At 33.1% G+C, this 17,818-nt stretch overlaps 4 protein-coding genes across 4 annotated transcripts; all 4 read left to right on the forward strand.

The window, feature by feature from the left end:
* Positions 1 to 28: 28 nt before the first annotated feature.
* LOC116341167 lies at positions 29 to 1,161 on the forward strand. The gene is made up of 2 exons (XM_031768080.1): positions 29 to 157; positions 240 to 1,161. Exons 1-2 carry the CDS (start codon positions 107 to 109, stop codon positions 1,017 to 1,019), a joined length of 831 nt encoding a protein of 276 aa, XP_031623940.1. The 5' UTR covers positions 29 to 106; the 3' UTR covers positions 1,020 to 1,161.
* A 281-nt stretch (positions 1,162 to 1,442) lies between these two features.
* LOC116341308 lies at positions 1,443 to 2,585 on the forward strand. The gene is made up of 2 exons (XM_031768283.1): positions 1,443 to 1,607; positions 1,703 to 2,585. The coding sequence occupies exons 1-2, from the start codon at positions 1,557 to 1,559 to the stop codon at positions 2,495 to 2,497; spliced, it is 846 nt and encodes a 281-aa protein (XP_031624143.1). The 5' UTR covers positions 1,443 to 1,556; the 3' UTR covers positions 2,498 to 2,585.
* Positions 2,586 to 2,804: 219 nt separating this feature from the next.
* Positions 2,805 to 3,858, forward strand: LOC116341273. Its single transcript, XM_031768230.1, has 2 exons — positions 2,805 to 2,904; positions 3,008 to 3,858. Exons 1-2 carry the CDS (start codon positions 2,854 to 2,856, stop codon positions 3,788 to 3,790), a joined length of 834 nt encoding a protein of 277 aa, XP_031624090.1. The 5' UTR covers positions 2,805 to 2,853; the 3' UTR covers positions 3,791 to 3,858.
* A 695-nt stretch (positions 3,859 to 4,553) lies between these two features.
* On the forward strand, positions 4,554 to 10,550 carry LOC116341288 (2-acylglycerol O-acyltransferase 1-like). Its single transcript, XM_031768249.1, has 5 exons — positions 4,554 to 4,706; positions 4,783 to 4,880; positions 4,945 to 5,076; positions 5,138 to 5,555; positions 10,464 to 10,550. Exons 1-5 carry the CDS (start codon positions 4,575 to 4,577, stop codon positions 10,488 to 10,490), a joined length of 807 nt encoding a protein of 268 aa, XP_031624109.1. The 5' UTR covers positions 4,554 to 4,574; the 3' UTR covers positions 10,491 to 10,550.
* The last annotated feature ends 7,268 nt before the right edge of the window (positions 10,551 to 17,818 follow it).

Here is a 17,818-nt window from a genome sequence, read left to right on the forward strand (position 1 = left end):
ACGTAGATGAAATTGCGTATATAAAGAGTATCTTCGTCAGAACCTATCTAGTAATTATCCAACAACTTTTATACGAGCAGATACTTTAAATGAATGTGAAATAAAAATGAATCCGATATTATTCGTAGCATTCTTATCAATGTTCCCATTGGTACAGGTATATTATAATTTCGTATATACTTACTTGGAATTCATTTTGAAGCAAATACAGATTATCGTAATTTTTAATTGCTATAAAGATGGACGATCCTCTAACATTTTGGACAATAGCAGTCGAGCATGATCCGAGCGAACAATATAGATTCCTGCTCAAAATTACCAAAGACATCAACACAATTAAGAAAAAAATTGAAGCAATTCCAAGGAACAATTTTTTGGAACAAAGTACCAGGGAACACATATTGAAGCATGTACCAGCTAGTTTAAAAATTAATGACAGAGACGCTCGCACCGTTTTGCGTGAAAAAATCGTGGCAATTAATGAAATGCAAACAAAAACAATTAAGCAAATAGATGAGACAATTTGCAATAGAATTTCATTTAAGTCACAAGGCATATTAGATCCAAGTATCGTAGAATCGTATAAAAATTGGGTCAAAAATCCTTATGACAATGATCATCTTAAACGAATCAGAGCTGAATATCCAACGATAAAATCGAAATTTGAAAATTGGCAAATAATCTTCATTGAGGAAATGAAAGCAGCAGATGAATTAAGAGACGAAATTAATGCCAATGTGAATGCAAGTATCTCTATAATTAAGTCTATACTGGCGGAACCTGAGAAAGCATCAGAAACAGCTGAGCTGTACTTCAATGGTATATTAGATTCAATACTCAAGAGACAAAAAAAGTTGGCGAAACGGCTTGAAACCGTGGCAGACGTCTTATTTAAGTACAACGAGGAACGCATGAAATGTATTGAATTCTTAATAGAAATGCGCAATGGACTTGATTCGGAACCAAAAATAGTTCAACTAGTACCAAAAAATCAGAAGAGCAAAAGCAAAAAACATTGATATATTACGAACATTTCGCTTTTGATCCGTAATACCGATTTGGAATTTAAGTGGAAAATTGCAAACTTGATGCAATAGATCTTGTATGAACATTGGGTATAAAGAAAATAATAAAAATTCAAAAGTTTTCAAATCTCGTTTATCAATACCACTGTTATTCGTGTAAGTTGTAATGTAACAAGTTCTAGTTTGTATGAATATTTTAAATACAACTTTCAGTCGACTTTTTTTGTCATAGACTTTTTCGTAAACAAAATTTGTATTGGAAATTACTCACACTTGTTTATTGTTTACTTCTTTCAAATTAAAATTAATGGTTTTTATAATGCCATAAAAAAAACTCAATTATTAATGAAGAATTTATTTTCAATATTATTTTTGAATTTTATATTGACAATATTTTGAAATTGCGTACTAGTTTTCCATCTACGTGGATAAAATGTTTCATATAAAAAGTGATCACATCAACCTGTTATCAAATAATTTCAAATCAAATTTCATACGAGATGTTGTAGTGTAATTCGAATAAACTACAAAATGCGTTCGATTTCATTCGTGACAATATTCTCGATTTTTCTATTCATTCAGGTAGGCAAATTTATGATAAACAGTAAACTTTTATTTGATTTTTTAAAAATAGGTCACATATATTGATTATTTTCCTTCATTTTTCTTACAATTAGTTGGTCAACAGTGAAAAGCCCCTTACTTTTGCTAAACTTTTGAATAAATTTTATTCCCGAGCAAAAAATACGAAACCAAAATTTGATTTCCTTCTTAAAATCACCAAAGATGTCGATTCAATTAAGCAAACGCTTGAGCATCTTCCTGCTAGACCATTTATGGACGAAAGCTTGTATGAGCAACATTTGACCCATGTACCGAAGAACATGAAACTTAATGGAACCGAAGCACGTCAGTTTTTGCGTGAAAAAATCGAGGCAATTAACGAGGGACAAACAACATCAATTAAAGCCATAGATGATGTGATATGCACAAGAATGTCATTCAAATCGCATGGTATACAAGACTCAGCCATCGAAGAGTCGTATCAGAATTGGGTTGATAATTCTTTCGATTCAAACCATTTGAAACAGATCAATGCTGACTATCCAACTATGAAATCAAAATTTGATAATTGGCACAAAATGTTCAATGAAGATATCACAGAAGCAAACGCATTAAGGGCTGAAATCAAAGCTAACATCAATAAATCGGTCACCATATTTAGAAACTTAGCAAGAATACCTGAAAAAGCAGTGAAAATTACTGAAAATGATGTCGATACCTTGTTAGATACAATACTTGCCAGGCAGTATCGATTGATTGAAAGGCTTGAAAGCATATCAAATACTTTATCCAAGTACAATGCGGAACGTATTAAATGGACTGAATTTTTAATCGGGATGCGTGCAACACTTGAGTCAAATCCAAAACCAGTTGATTTAATTGCAAAAAAGAAAAAATCATTTTTTTAATGCAAGGCCTACAGACAAAAAATCGTTTCGAAAAAAAATTGTACACACTATATAATAGAAATATAATGTTTTCAAATAAAAATTTTAATCATATACTTGTTTTACTCATATCGGCAACGATAGGCTATTGTGAAAAAGCATTTGCGATTGATGAATTATAATTTGTTTATTGAATTTATATCTATTATTCATAAAATAAATTCAATTATAAATGCAAAAGATGTTTTATAATTGAAGGTCGCTTACGTCTTGTTTTTCAATTTAAATTTCCATATAAAACGGTGTCAACTTCATCATTTGTCTAACAATTCTATTGCCAGTTTTATAAAAGGTGTAAATTTTAAAGGAATTCAAAAATGAGAATAAATTTGTTTATAGCAATTTTGTCACTTTTCCTGGTCGTTCAAGTAAGTGTTTATATCAAAATTTATATCAAATTTCTAGATGTTTCTATAAACTTTTCATTCGGTATTTATTGATCAATTTCATTATAAATTTTCTATTCTTTAGGTGGTCAGTACTGAAAGCATCACATTTGCTTCTATAGTGAAAAAACTGTACGGTCAATCAAAAAGTCTGAAATCAAAGTTCGATTTTATGTTAAAAATCACCAAAGATATCGATGCTATTAAGAAAAAACTGGAAAAAATGCCAAGAAAAGCATTTTTGGAGCACAATACCAGCGAATATATCTTAAAGCATGTACCGGAAGATTTACAAATTAACGGAACAGACGCACGCCAAGTTTTGCGTGAAAAAATTGACGCCATTAATGAAGGAGAAACAATATCAATTAAAGAGATAGATGATCAAATATGCACGAGAATAACATTCAAATCAAAAGGTATATTAGACGAAGCCATTGAAAAGTCGTACAAGAATTGGGCCAAGAATCCAGTTGATGCACATCATTTGAAACAAATCAATCTTGACTATCCGACCATGAAATCGAAATTCGACAATTGGCAGAAAACATTTATCGATGAGATGAAAGCAGCAGATGTATTAAGAGATGAGATTAAAGCTTATTTCAACGGAGCCAACTCCATATTTAAGACCTTATTAAATGAACCTCATAACGCATCGGAAACTGCAGAAAAATACGTTGACGGTATATTGGATGGAATACTTGTTAGACATTATCGACTGATTAAAAAGCTTGAAAGCGCGGCAGATGTTTTACAGAAGTACAATAATGAACGCGTCATATGGACTGAGTTTATTATTGGCATGCGTGCAAAACTTGAATCAGATCCAAAACCAGTTGAATTAAAACAAAAAAAGAAGAAGTAAACAACGATTTGTTCAAAATTAATACATAACAATTAATAAAAAGAGCAAGAAAAAAAATTTTGATTGTTTTTTCACTTGTTTTGATCATGTAATTTACTTATTTACCCAAAATAAATAACAATTCAAAGCTATAAAAATATAGACAAATTTTAGCCAGACATCACAATTAAGTATTCCTTGTCTATTTTGTTAAAAATTGTCAACACATTGTATCCACTAAATATTACAAATTACATTGGGCTTAGCTCGAAGAGGAGTATACTTATAGGGGAAATACGATTTACTGAAATCAATCAACATATGATCGGAAGTAAACAATGTGCAACATTGTCAGAATAGAGCTCAACGTAAAATATTGCATGCACAAAGTTAAACGTAAAATTATAGATTATTTGAACTTCAATCATTGTCATGAAGATTACATTGTAAATTGATTTGGCCTACAAATCATTTCTGGCTGTGTATTTTTTTTTTTGTTGTGCTCACCCGTCCATATTGAACAGTATTCCATATGATTGCTGCTAAAACCTTCACTTATATTGACCAAGTGTAACGTTACGTCAAATTTACTGTGAATGATAGCCGTCTGAAACGAATAATGCCTATCATCTATTATGTCTACGACACACGTTTTTCTCTCATTTGAAATCAGTCATTTTTTTCGGCTGCTCATCACTGGTTTGAGTTTCTATAGTTATTTCTAAGACCGATTCAAAAAAACATTGAAAACAGTGATAATTTACCGAATTCAAATTTGAATATAATAATTGATTGTAATAAGACAATGTCCATAAAGTGGACACCATGGTTTGATGTACCGATGCATCGTCGTCTCGAGTGTCTCAGCGTTGGATTGATTGTATTTTGTGAAATTGCCTTGGGGCCAATTTGTACATTTATTTTCTTACTGTTGATAGTAATTTTCAATGAAAATCATTTCAATCCGGCACCACAGAGTGGTAACGTTTTTTTTTTCACTTATACTTTTACAGTACATCGGAAATGTCTACGTAAAAATCATTTGCTCGTCATATTTGGCATTCATTTACTATGATCGGCACACAAGTGATCAGGGTGGTCGTGGCATTGGGTAAACAACAATTATTAATGAAGCCAAAAAATGCGTTTCATAAACAATTGTTCGATTTTTTTAGATTACACTTCATGAGAAACTTGAGTGTGTGGAAATATTGTCTCGACTATTTTCCAATTGAATTGATAAAAACAGTGGACTTACCACCTGATCGGAACTATTTATTTTGCATTTTTCCACATGGATGGCTTAGGTGACAATACTAAATAAAAGCATAAAAATTTATTTAATTTCACGAAATGTTTTAATTGCAGTCTTGGAGCTGGTGCAAATTTTGCAACAAACCATTCAAAATGGTCGAGATTATATCCGAAAATTCGTCCAAAATGTACAACACTCGGTTTTACAATGTTAATGCCGATTCAACGTGAGATTCTTTTGAATTGCGGTTTTAGTTCAGCATCGGCGAATTCATTGTCGGCACTTTTACAGCAATCAAATGACCCAAATCATGATTCAAATAATGATGGTTACACATCAAATGGGGTCGCTTTAATTGTCGGTGGTGCTCGTGAGGCTTTTTTTACTCATCCAAATGCGTATAAATGTTATATTAAAAGACGCAAGGGATTCGTTAAAATCGCATTACAAAGTGGTGCATCACTTGTGCCAGCCATTTCGTATGGCGAGAATAATATGTACGATGTCGTTGATTATAAGCTTGGATCATGGGTGAGAATCTTTCAAGAAACATTCAAAAGATACACAAATGTCACACCTGAATAATATATTTAATTTACCTATTATCCAATGAGCTGTGGATTAATAATAATATAAAAACACAACAGGTTTGGGTTACTTTGTAATTGCAACTGTTTTAATAAGAATGAATTGTTTGTCAAATCGGTCATTATGCTGATGCATGAATTATAATGTTTGAATGAATGAATTAATTGTTTGTATGTATTGAATTGTATGATATATATTATATTGTATGCATTCTTTTGTGTACGGTTCGTTACACAACACCAATTCACTATAATGGACGAGGTTGTTTACAGTATACATTTGGTTTGATTCCAAAAAGACACCCAATTCACACAGTCATCGGTGCACCAATTCATCTGGAGAAAATTCAAAATCCAAGTGTTAAGAAAATTGAAGAAGTACATGCGTTATTTTGCGATAAGCTTATCGAACTGTTTGAACATCACAAAAGCAAGTATGTGGCAAATTACGAAAATATTCATTTGGAATTCATATGAATTGCATTTTTATTTAGAATGATTTTCGTTAAAGGTGTAATTTTAAACATGTAAAGAAATAAGAAAAGAAAAAAGTTCTCTTTTCTATCCAAATAAAAATGAGTGTTTGTCGAAAAATAATTTTTCCTTTGTGTTTGCAGAAATATATGAGTTTTTTTTTATTCAAAATTGAAGGTTTGTTCGTTCCACATCATAAAATGAATGAGTTCACATAGAAAAGACATAATGATTCAAAAGAAATGTGATAAGGCATCAATGGCGTCCATTTTCCATAAATTTTACGATATAATATGCTGAGGTACCAATAAAAAGCGTATGATTCGTCGTGGAAAGTGTGCGGTAAAAAATGGCGAATTTATGAAACCACAAAATCATAACCAAGCATCAATATAAATGTGGGTGAAATGATGGGTGCATTACGCAATCTCTGAATAGGCGTGTCTACGTAGTTGGGTGCTCACAAGGAAAATCCTATCACGGTTGAAATATGAAATTAAATCATATTTTCCACTTCGATATCGGGCAAGGAATATAAAATCTCGTCGCAATGAAAATAAAACCGAAGCACACGCTCACAACCGCATCAACACACAATACCCTCCAATACAGTACAGTTACGTTATACTCGTATACACACGTCTGACCCTTGTTTTTCACCACCGCCACCCAAACGTTCCGCACGTAACGTGCTTCGATTCGACTAGCTTGTCTCTGCAATACATAAAGTTGGCAAATGGAGTGGAGCGAGTGGGTAAACGCGCACCCGCTCATAGATAAAAAGCGGTGCACATATGTTGTGTTCACCGCCTTTCAGCCTGCTACATTTTTTCTTCCTTCGAGTCAACGATAACGTCGTTAATGCTCAGTTCATAGCAGCAATTTTCCAGATTTAATTTATACACGCTCATATGAAAATGACAAAAAAAAATATACGTAGATATGCTGTCGACTATATAATAACAGTAATATGATACTATACTGTGAATGACTTCACCGCATATGTACGCATCAATGTGAATGAACAACAGAAATGCACGAGCAATACAAAAACTGAATACACAAATCACCGCACATTTTCATAACAATTTTCCAGCTAACAAAATTTATTTATGCGATTGCGTGCGATTCGAAAATCGTAGTCACAGCGATAAAAAAACAGAAAGTATATTTTCTTTTGGATTAAAGTGGTTGAGTCGAATAGGGCGGCCGTTTTTCGACACACAAAAAAACCAATCGTATTTCTTTTATGTCGTCTTTCCGACAATTTTACGAGGATAAAAAAAAACGAAAACAAAAATCCTTTATAATAATCGGTTTTTATTTTGTTGTATGCCAACATTGCCAAGGGGTTTACTTGTATATAAAAACGGCAAACATTTTTAATATTGTGTATATGTTATCGCTGACAATCAAAATCTAAATGAGTTTTATACAGTAAACCATTTATTCAAATGGATTATGTGGCACCAAGCAAATCCGGAAAAGGAGATTTTCGTTTCTTTTTTTCATCGTTGCCAATGATTGTCGATTTTATTATTTTGCGTACATCCATCGAATATATTGTGCACATAAATGTATGATAAGAAATCCAACGCTTATCAGTCAGGAGATTACAAATAATTTAATATACGTCTGCGCCGTCCAATGGCAGAGCGAAACGATAGGTAATATTTTCATTTAAACAAGGGGAGACCTGCAATACATCACCGAGAAGTTTCGATCATAAATGTAAACGGTTATTGGCCACCATTTTAAGAGAATGTTTTTGTCTATTTCAACTTTTCCGAGGATTTATCTCAATTGAACTGAAAGAGCAAACAATCGAATTCAAAAAGCAAAAAAAAATCGTCGAAAAGAAGAAAAATATAAAAAAGTATCTCAATTCTTACTATCGCAAATAATTCGGATTTAAAATGAACGCTGCATACTTTTGCACTCTAAAAACATGATATAAATCCATGATTTTTCTATACATTATTTTTGGTATCAAAGACGCAGGATTTTCGGATGCCTTCCATCGAAATAAATGCGTTCGATTATTTTCTTGGCATAATTTAATCGAATTGGATAAACGATAGATTTTCGAAAATGAAAACGCCTCAAAACCACCAGCAATGCGAACAATAAAACGAGAACAACAAGTCACGTACAAAACGTTTTCTGCTTAGCTCATCAAATAATTACTCTGAACACTGGATTATTCCCATTTGGGATGTTCATCACAATTGTGCGCTCAACACATGCACACAAACACAAAGACGCGACTTATTACGACGCTTTTGCTGAATCGCATCTTTATCGATGATGAAGAAAAGACGAAGAAAAAAAAGAAGAAGTATATCGAACGTGATGAAAATCAAAACCTGTGCTCCCTTTCACTCCCATCAACCGAATCGAAGACATTACCAAAATTAATAGCAGCAACTGAAGCAAAATTTCTCGTAATTGCTACAGCTTTTCAGTTCATAGACCGTCTGTCTGTGTGCATAGGCGTTCGAATTAAGCGGATTAGCCAAAATATATACACTCCACCAAAACCAAAGGTTGAATAATTCCAATCAACTAGCAACTATCCAAACAATAACACACAACTTATTATCAAACAGAAGCTCAAACAAATTTCCGTATCCATACGAAAAATCGCACAGGCGCAATTCAATCGATGGATTTTTGCTGATCATATTTACAAAGAATGACTGTGTAACTGGGCAAAAGTTTTCATCGAACCAACAATGTGAGAAAAAAAAACTTTTTTTTCTCGGTATGGTTAAAATTGAACAAGATGATGCCAAACGAAAACCAATTAAGAATGAACAAATGATGAAAATCCAACACTATTGCCATCAACATTAATATGCGGAAAATGATAAAACTTTCCCATTCAAACAACACCGTCTTCAGTTGAATTTTGTCAAACTTCTCTGACCCAATTATTGGGATTGACGAAAGTTTCTAATTGAAAAATGAAATTCTGCATCGAGAATTGATGTAATGGCGTGCACTTTTTCAACTTTTCGGAAGTTCGGTATTATTTCAGAAGTTGCTAGCTGTAATTAATTGTTCATAATTTCGAATGACGCAGAACGAATTATTCACGAGAAGAATGTCCCTTTGGAAAGCCTTCCACAATAATGTTGCCTTAGTTCAGCCAGTATTCTACTCGTTTCAAAATTGGAAATACGAAATGTCTGACTCTAGTTTCCCGTAACATAAAATTGGCAAAAGAGAAAAAAAAATCCAACAAGAATTATTAGATGAAAATTGGTATACAAAAGCTGTGAATGAGACAAGCAATGGAAATGGGTGAGAAGCGTGTTCGTTTGGTCGGTTGCTATCGATAGTGAACGCCAGCATGAACGTGGCGCTTTGAAATATGTTCGCTTTTCGACTCAACTTTTTATTGTTATTCTCTATCTTTTTATTGTTCAATTCAGTTTTCTCTGGATATTTTTTTTCTTTCGTTTGGGTGTTATATTTTCCTTTATCTATTCGTTCTAAGCTCGCGCGTTCATTCATTCGCTCTATATTTCGCACAAAACATTTTGTTCTTTTTTACGGTGTTTTGTCGTTTTTTTTTCATTCGCTTTTCGGATTCGGACGCGCCAAAGTGCGGTGGCCACATTGTTTATGTGTATTTTCGTATGATGGTAAAATACGATGGCATAATAATTTTTCCACTTTTTTTCTCTCTTTTGCGCGCATATTTCTCGCTTCGTTTTCGTGTTACGTTTTTTTCTGCTCTTCCTTTTCATTTTTGTGCGCAATATTTTCTTTTTCTCATGTCGTTCTCCTCCATTGTTGCTTTTTGCATCTCAACATATAATATTATATTATTTTCGCTTTGTTCACAAAATTTATGGCCGACACAATCTAAGAATTTTAAACAGTTTTCTACACTTTGACTGCTGCTGTTAGCTCGATGGTTTTTTTTCGGGTGTTCGCGCTGTTTTTCATTTGCTTTTCTTGGTGGTGTTGTTGTTTTTTCCAATTGGTGTAAGTACGCTCGCGATGATATTTCTGTGTACATTGCATATTATGTATGGAAATTGAGTGGCAGTTACGAGCACCCGGGTTTGAGGCAGCCATAGATAAATAACCCGAGGGTTGAAGAAAAAAAAAATCTGATATCAATGGAAGAAGAAAATGAAAAAGAAAAAGAATGCAAAACCGAATATATACACACAACGAAAATGAAATTTTCACGCTGTAGCGCTATACTTATCGCGATCAATTGTTGTATTATGAGTGGAAAATGCATAAATTTAGATACATTTTATTATGTAATTTTCTACTTTTGCCAACGATACACAGAAATCGTCCGCTTTTTCAATTCAATAAAACTTTGTATTTTTTTTTTTTTTTGAACTTTTTTTAGGTAATACCTTGCAATGGAAAAATGTGAAAAACGATGAAAATTATATTAGTGTATTTGAATAAAGAAGAAGGTGGCATACGTAATAGGATAAAAGCTACCAAACGTTCTTCGAACTTAAAACAAAAATAAATAAAGAAAATGTTGAAATTACTTTCCAATAATAATTGAATCCGTGAGATATGTAATCTAACCGATGTAAATATTGTCGGTGTCTTTTTTAAATATTTAAGGGTTGGAGCTCATTAAGAATGTCATTTTATTTCTGCAGTTTGGTTCACCGAAAGTATTCTCAATGCAAATTTACTCGTACCGTCCAGTCGAACCGTCCAGTATGCATCATTCATTTCATTAATAAAATCTGTCAGTTTCAATTTTAACAGTTTTAAAAATAAAATTTTGGTCAACATTTGAAAATTCAGTCCGTTTTGAAGAAAATGTAAAGTCATATGTATATTTTTATTTCGATGAATAAATCTCCTTGAGTCCACTTACCAATTGAAATTGAAGTATTTGCCGTTTGTAATTAAATTCCCGGTGAAATAAACAGTGATCACATTTTTTTATTGTCATTGAATTTTATTGTGCTTATGTCTCAACGCATGCACCTTATTATTGTCCCCAGTAACAGCTTCAGTGTGACCGCCATTAAAAAATAACAACATGCAACTACATGAGGAAAAACGCAAAAAACACGTCGAATGAATAAAATAAAAATAAATCAATTAGAATAGCAGAGCGTTCTCAGCATGGCCACTTAATATGTATATTGTATACAACGAATGATATAAATGCATAAACACTGTCACAATCAGAGGCAAACAGTGGATGCTGGGCTCCAGAGCAAGTGACATGAACAGCTTAACTGACATATAAGTTGAAATTCAATAAAGAAAATTCGCCACAGATTCCAGATCGCCTGAAAAAATGTGAAAAGAATTTAAAATTCACCCCAAAATTCGAATGTATCGATGGCATAAACGAAGAATGAAATGAGAAACAGAAAAAAAATATAACGACAATATAATGAAAGAAAAACACGAACTCAATAAAGCGACGCACATTGTCATGAAAAGCAATCTCATTGACGGATATTTGTTAATAAAATGTGACATGATGAAAATCCATGCGGAGAAAAATTAAATCAGTGTGCGATGTATAGCTGGCTTTGACGAGAGAGAGAGAGAGAGAGAGAGAGAGAGAGAGAGAGAGAGAGGGAGAGAGAGTAGAAAACATAAAGAAGATAGTGGAGAATGAATCGTAAATCGCCAATTTGTATTCGTGACATGAACAAGCGTTCGTGTTCGTAAGATTCCGTATGGTGGGGTGTGTTCTATTTTTTTAGAACTAATATTTAATTTCATGTTTTCCATTTTGCACCAATGGATTTGACTATTGTCTTTGTCATCGTCGTGATTGCGTCCCGCACAGTGTTATCCAAATACCTATAATCGATATAAACGCTTCGGCCATCATTTTAACTCAAACACGTGTAATCTTACCGCCAGTCAATTTCGATTTTTTTTTTTTTCATTTTCGAATGAGAAGAAGAAAGATATAGAGGGAGAGATATCGAGAAAGAAAAGGTGAACATCATCGTTGCAAACGTTTGAACACAATGAACAAACCGAACTGCACAAATTTCATAAATTTTTTTCGTGTATGCGATGCTCAAACTTGACATGCTCATTTCATTTGTTACCATTTTCGATTACATATTTTTGTGCTGAAGCCTGAATGAGCGTCTGTTAATTTTGAAATTACATATTGCTGACACGTTCCTTTGTCTATTTGAACAGTTTCAAATAGAATTAAAGACAGCAAGAAATGAGGACGACCTCACACAGACGCACAAACACACACGCACACATACATTTAATTTGCGATATAGACGCTATAATGGAAAATCGAACTCAGAACGAATGAGCGCCCGATGAAATTGAATTGGAAAAAATGGATAATATAATAAAAACGAGCGATGGGAGGTCGATTGGGGGCGACGCATACTTGCACACACATACACCAGCACCAGAGAAATTGAACATTATATTAATATTATACGTTTATTACAGTAGAATTCATGATGGCGAAGATGCGACATGCCATGGCTCTAGGTGCGCTAATATATTGATTGTTTTTAAATTAAAAAAAAGCATACACACATCGAATAAAAAATATTCAATGCTTCGCGCACGCACAAACAAATGAAAATCGTGCACAAGACAAGAGATTTGTGCTTAAACGACTTTCAACATGCTGAGACGAAAAAAGCAAATTATTTTTTTTTTAACACATTATGTATTCCACAGCAGTTTTAACCGCCACCATTCACACACACACACACAAATTCGACACGATAATTCGTAATAAACATTTTACCTGCCAAATCGACGTCGTCGTCTTTAAATTCTGGCGCTTCTTATATAAATCAGCGATCAGACGTAATTTTACATGAAATTACCGATTTTTTGTTCGTTTGTTTGCCGTCTCGCTCCACAATTCCATTGTTAATCTTCTTTAAGTCAATGAAAATTATGTGCCGTTTTCACAGTTTCGTTTGATTAAAATCATTTTAAATTGGCAATGCTCCCTCATTTTAATCACGAAATTAATCGCAAACCCAAATCCAATGGAATTTAGATAAAATTTAATGTATCATGGTCATTTTCACATCGCAATTAAATGCCAATGAAACTTTCATTTTCGACTATAAATATTTACTCATGGTTTTTGTCATTTTTATGTATTTAAATGGTAAAACTCTTTGAAATTTCATACAAAAAAAAACCAACACCCGAATTTCATAGAATATCACCCGTTTTGCACAACGAAAGCTGTGAAATGTAAACAGGTGATTATAAAGTAACACGCTTCGGCTGCTGATTCAAATCTCTGAATCGTTTCGACCAAATAATAACTTTCCATTTTATTCCATTCATGGCAAAAGCGATGTTGGTCGTATATTTTTCAGCACACCAGTCTTATCGCTTGCATCGAAATTTATGACTGAAATGCTCTCACTCGAATCACGTTACGATAAGAAAAAAAGTGTGCGCACCGGTGAAAATGCGAACGACCGGGGCTGAGAAAAAAAGGGCTTAAACGAATGCTTCGTTTAACATCTAAATGCTTTTATTAAAATTAAGATATTTTTGCCATTTAAATTTTCACACATTGAACGAGAACGCCTCAATAGAACACGAATGAACGAAAATCATGGGTAACGTGACATTGAGGTTGGGTTCTTTTTTTATAACACCATCAATTGCCACTTTTTTCCCTCTCGTGCATTTGTGTCTTGTAGATTTGAGATTTTAATTTTGTGAGCTTAAATTCAAATGATATTCTTTTTTGAAAACTCGATCTGAAATTACGTCTGCATTTCTCATCGCTTTAAAAAGGAGTGCACCATTCAAGCGGCTAACGGTTAAGAAAAAAAAGCAACCCACAAAATGTGGCATTTTACCTTTGTGTGTAAACGATTCGATGAGTGTGGCATGAGCAGGTGTAAGCGCGTGAAAGAGATAGCGACAGCGTATTTTTCCATTGCATAAATATTCACCATTTTAATGCTTTTTTGTAAGCGATGATGGTTTCTGATATGGACGCCACGTAAATTGTTTCGCCGACTGAATGGTTGGCAGTAGAAACAGTTGAAAACCATAATTTTACCCGTTCACCAAAAAGCAATTTCATTCAAACTGATAATGGCCGTTAAATGGGAATTTATTCTCGACAATTTATTGGTAAAAAAAAAATCATCTTGAGCTTCAGCGTACGCGCAAACCATTTTTTATTTTTCAGTCTGTTTTTCACAAAGGTGTGTATATGTCTGATAGAAATCAAAAGAAGCTATTGCAGTAAAATTCGAATTTTTGAATAGAATTCGCTTCAATAATTTAGTCGCGTTCTACTATCACACGAATTCTATACATCTTTTCTCTACATCTCTGAACTACAATCATCGCATCTGTTTGCGCATCGAAAATGTATATTTTGTCGATTTAGCGTTTCAAACTCATCCCAAATTGATTGATATCCGTGCATTGTTTGTTAAATACAAATTGCTCAAACAAAAGACCGATTGAATTGATGAAAAGCATTTATCTATTTGTCCGAAAACAATCATATTAACCAAGTATACGGCAAGTGTTTGTATGAAGAAGAACTACAACAAAAAAAGTGCATTTTAATCATACAGACGAGTGAGTAGGCAACCCTCATGAATGTGCGTTCGCAACAAAAACCATTTCAACGGATATTAATACACAGAAAGTTATTAATTTAATGCGTGACAAGTGTGAAATGCATGGCAAAAAATGAATCGGCTCCCGCTGTTCGTCATTGTGTGTTGATTAGGTAGTTGTGTGCGGCGAAGAGATGTATTTAAGTCCGAATATGCCGTTATAAATGCTCATCACCTCTATCTCCATCATATTTGTTTAGCGAGTGTGAAATTGTACACTTGTTATACAGTCTTTTTTTGATATTAAGGGATTATAAATCGCTTCCCCTTCATTTTTATTCGTCTTTTATTATAATACGAAAAATGCCATATTGTCGCTTTACACACGTATACTCACATCAATTTGCTGCAACATAATTTACAAATCAATTCCATCCGAGCGAATTGACAAAGTTTACCATTTAACGTCTTTGAAGTTCTACCATCGACCGGATGCCAAAATTGAATAATGGTATGACTAATTTGCTGCATTGAATCGGATTAAAACAAACCCAAAATTATGAAGTAACTTTCAGATCTTCAAATTCATTTCATAAAGAGATTAAAGATGTGAAAAGATTTAAATTATTCAAAAATTAACAACAACGTTTTTAAAAACATTTACAATTAATATTCTGTTTTTATGCTGGTAATGTGCTAATAAAACTATAGATACCTTTTAAAAATACGCGCATAAAATATATAATTGCACACTTAAATTCGAATAAATCTAATGCTTTAAAGAAAAAGAAATTACATCCATTATATTACATTAAAAAAATCGTCTTTAATTTCATCAAAAACTGTAACCCCTGTAATAAATTATAAAACAATAAACGCGACATAATGTACAAATTCAATAGAAACATGTTAAACGTGTGTTCCATAAAACATAATACAAATTCGTACACCATTTATGCACATCATCCCAGAAAGTATTTTAATCGGAAAATTGAATACGTGTTACTGTTGCTGGAGCAAATCCGAAAAATGAAAAAAAAATCACTTTTTTCTCTACAGTTGCTAAATGTATTTTGTTATTCACTCATTCACTCTCTTTTGTGCACATAGTGGCTGAATATAACTCTGGTTATGTGTGTTTTTTTATCACCCTTAATTCATATATGATAATGTGCTCAGCGGGAAGATTTTACACAGGGGAGTTCATTCGCACATATACTCACTGCATACACACGCCAGTAAATCGATACATAGATGTATAGAATGAGTGTTATACAACAAATACAAAACATACTGCCTTAAACTTGTTTATCATTTCCCACTGAACGATTCGCTCGAGAAGACAGATGTCAATTGTTCTGTTTATACATATTTGCAATAAATTTACACGCAATAATAATATTTCGTCGACAAACAAAAAAAACAGAACGCAGAGTAGGAGAATAGTAAATAAAATAAGGCAAATATAGAAAAATTGATAGGTAAAACAGTGGCGACTGACGAACAGTAATACAAAAAAAGTGTTGGAAAATCAACAGAAGTAACATCGATTTTAAATCCATTTCGGGCCGAGATTGAAGGGTGTTGATCGAGCACCATCACCAAGTTGATTGTATGAATTGAAGAAACGAATTATGAAATGAAATTTTTTTAAGTGGCCAAACGCATATAATAATACTTAATATTAATGCGCGTAAATATTTCATTATTAAATATACAGTGGTTGTCACCACGTACTTGTAGTGCGTATACGTCAAACAGGTTGTCTGCATTTGAATGACATTGCCCGAAGGATTTGACGAAATTTTAAATGAAAAGAGCATTAACATGTTGGCTGTGTCGCACTCGGGGGCTAGTGTGATTGAGTGCACTGCACACACACTTCGCATACAGCGCTAAACTAAACACAATTTAAATTGCACTCAGAAAAATATTTTCATTCAATTTATTTACATTGAAACGTTATGATTATAATGTCGTCGCTCAACAATGTGCAAACAAAGATATTTTAATATTTTGAACTTCGCACTGGCGACAACAGCGACGGTAATACTTTTAAAAGTGAATATTACAGTATAAATTCATGGTTGAATGAAAATGGACCGATCTATTCCCTTTCACAAAGCAAATAAACTTTTAAAAAAATCCCCTTTTTATATGGCCATGGATGGTAGAAGCTGTCAATGCGGTCCGATCAAGTCAAGTCGAAGACGAAAGCGATAAATCACTTTACACATTGAATACATAAAATAAACCGTTGCGTATAGATTAAGGGTTGTAATATCCTCTTTATGAATACATTGATTTTGTGAGTTGGTTTTTTCTTTATTCAGTTTATGCCTCGTTTATATCGATATACAGCGATGACATTTTCAATCTCATGCAATGTCTTTCAATTTCCATTTTTTCAATTCGATTCGAATGTAAAGTCGGCTGAAAAATATTACACAGCAATATATTGACTGTAATGACATCGAGGGTTTATTTTGATTTCTCAAAGAACGGAAAAACAACAATTCTATTTTATAAATAAATTTTCGCAGTTTTTTTTCTTACATCTTGGATAACCTTTATTTTATTTTAGGGACCGAATTTTATATTTATATACATTTCTATTTGGTTGTTGATGTGCCGTGCAAAAAAATATGTGTTCATTCTCTGTACAATGTATATTCTGTTTGTTCTTCATCTTGTCAGCGAGATGCTAAACGAGGGGTCGTGTTGTTTGCCATTGACACAATCAACAGTAATAGCACAGCAGTCGGTATTGATTCGAATACAAAGAAACCGAAAATTTAATTTTAAAATTTAAATTGTGTTATGGTAAATGATACTTATTGGCAACGTTTTATTTTTATAATCGACGACTACGGAATACAGCAACCAGTCGCCCCAATAGATACAGAACATATACATTTTGAAGATGGAATTTCATTGCCAAAAAAATATTGACACATATTGGAATTTGACTATTTGCACAGTTATTCGATACTATTCGGTTTTGCCATAGAGAAGGAAGAAAACGAAAGAAGAAGGGCCATGTCTGGACCGAATTTTTCATTATTTTTGGATCTTTTCAAGATATATACTTTTAATAAGGAATATTTTTATTTCATTTCACCAGACACTTTGAATGTTATCTGCCACATACTACTTTTGAAAATGATCGACC

Source organism: Contarinia nasturtii, unplaced genomic scaffold, assembly GCF_009176525.2.
Source record: "Contarinia nasturtii isolate CC-2019 unplaced genomic scaffold, AAFC_CNas_1.1 Cnas_scaffold_695, whole genome shotgun sequence".
Classification (NCBI taxonomy): domain Eukaryota; kingdom Metazoa; phylum Arthropoda; class Insecta; order Diptera; family Cecidomyiidae; genus Contarinia; species Contarinia nasturtii.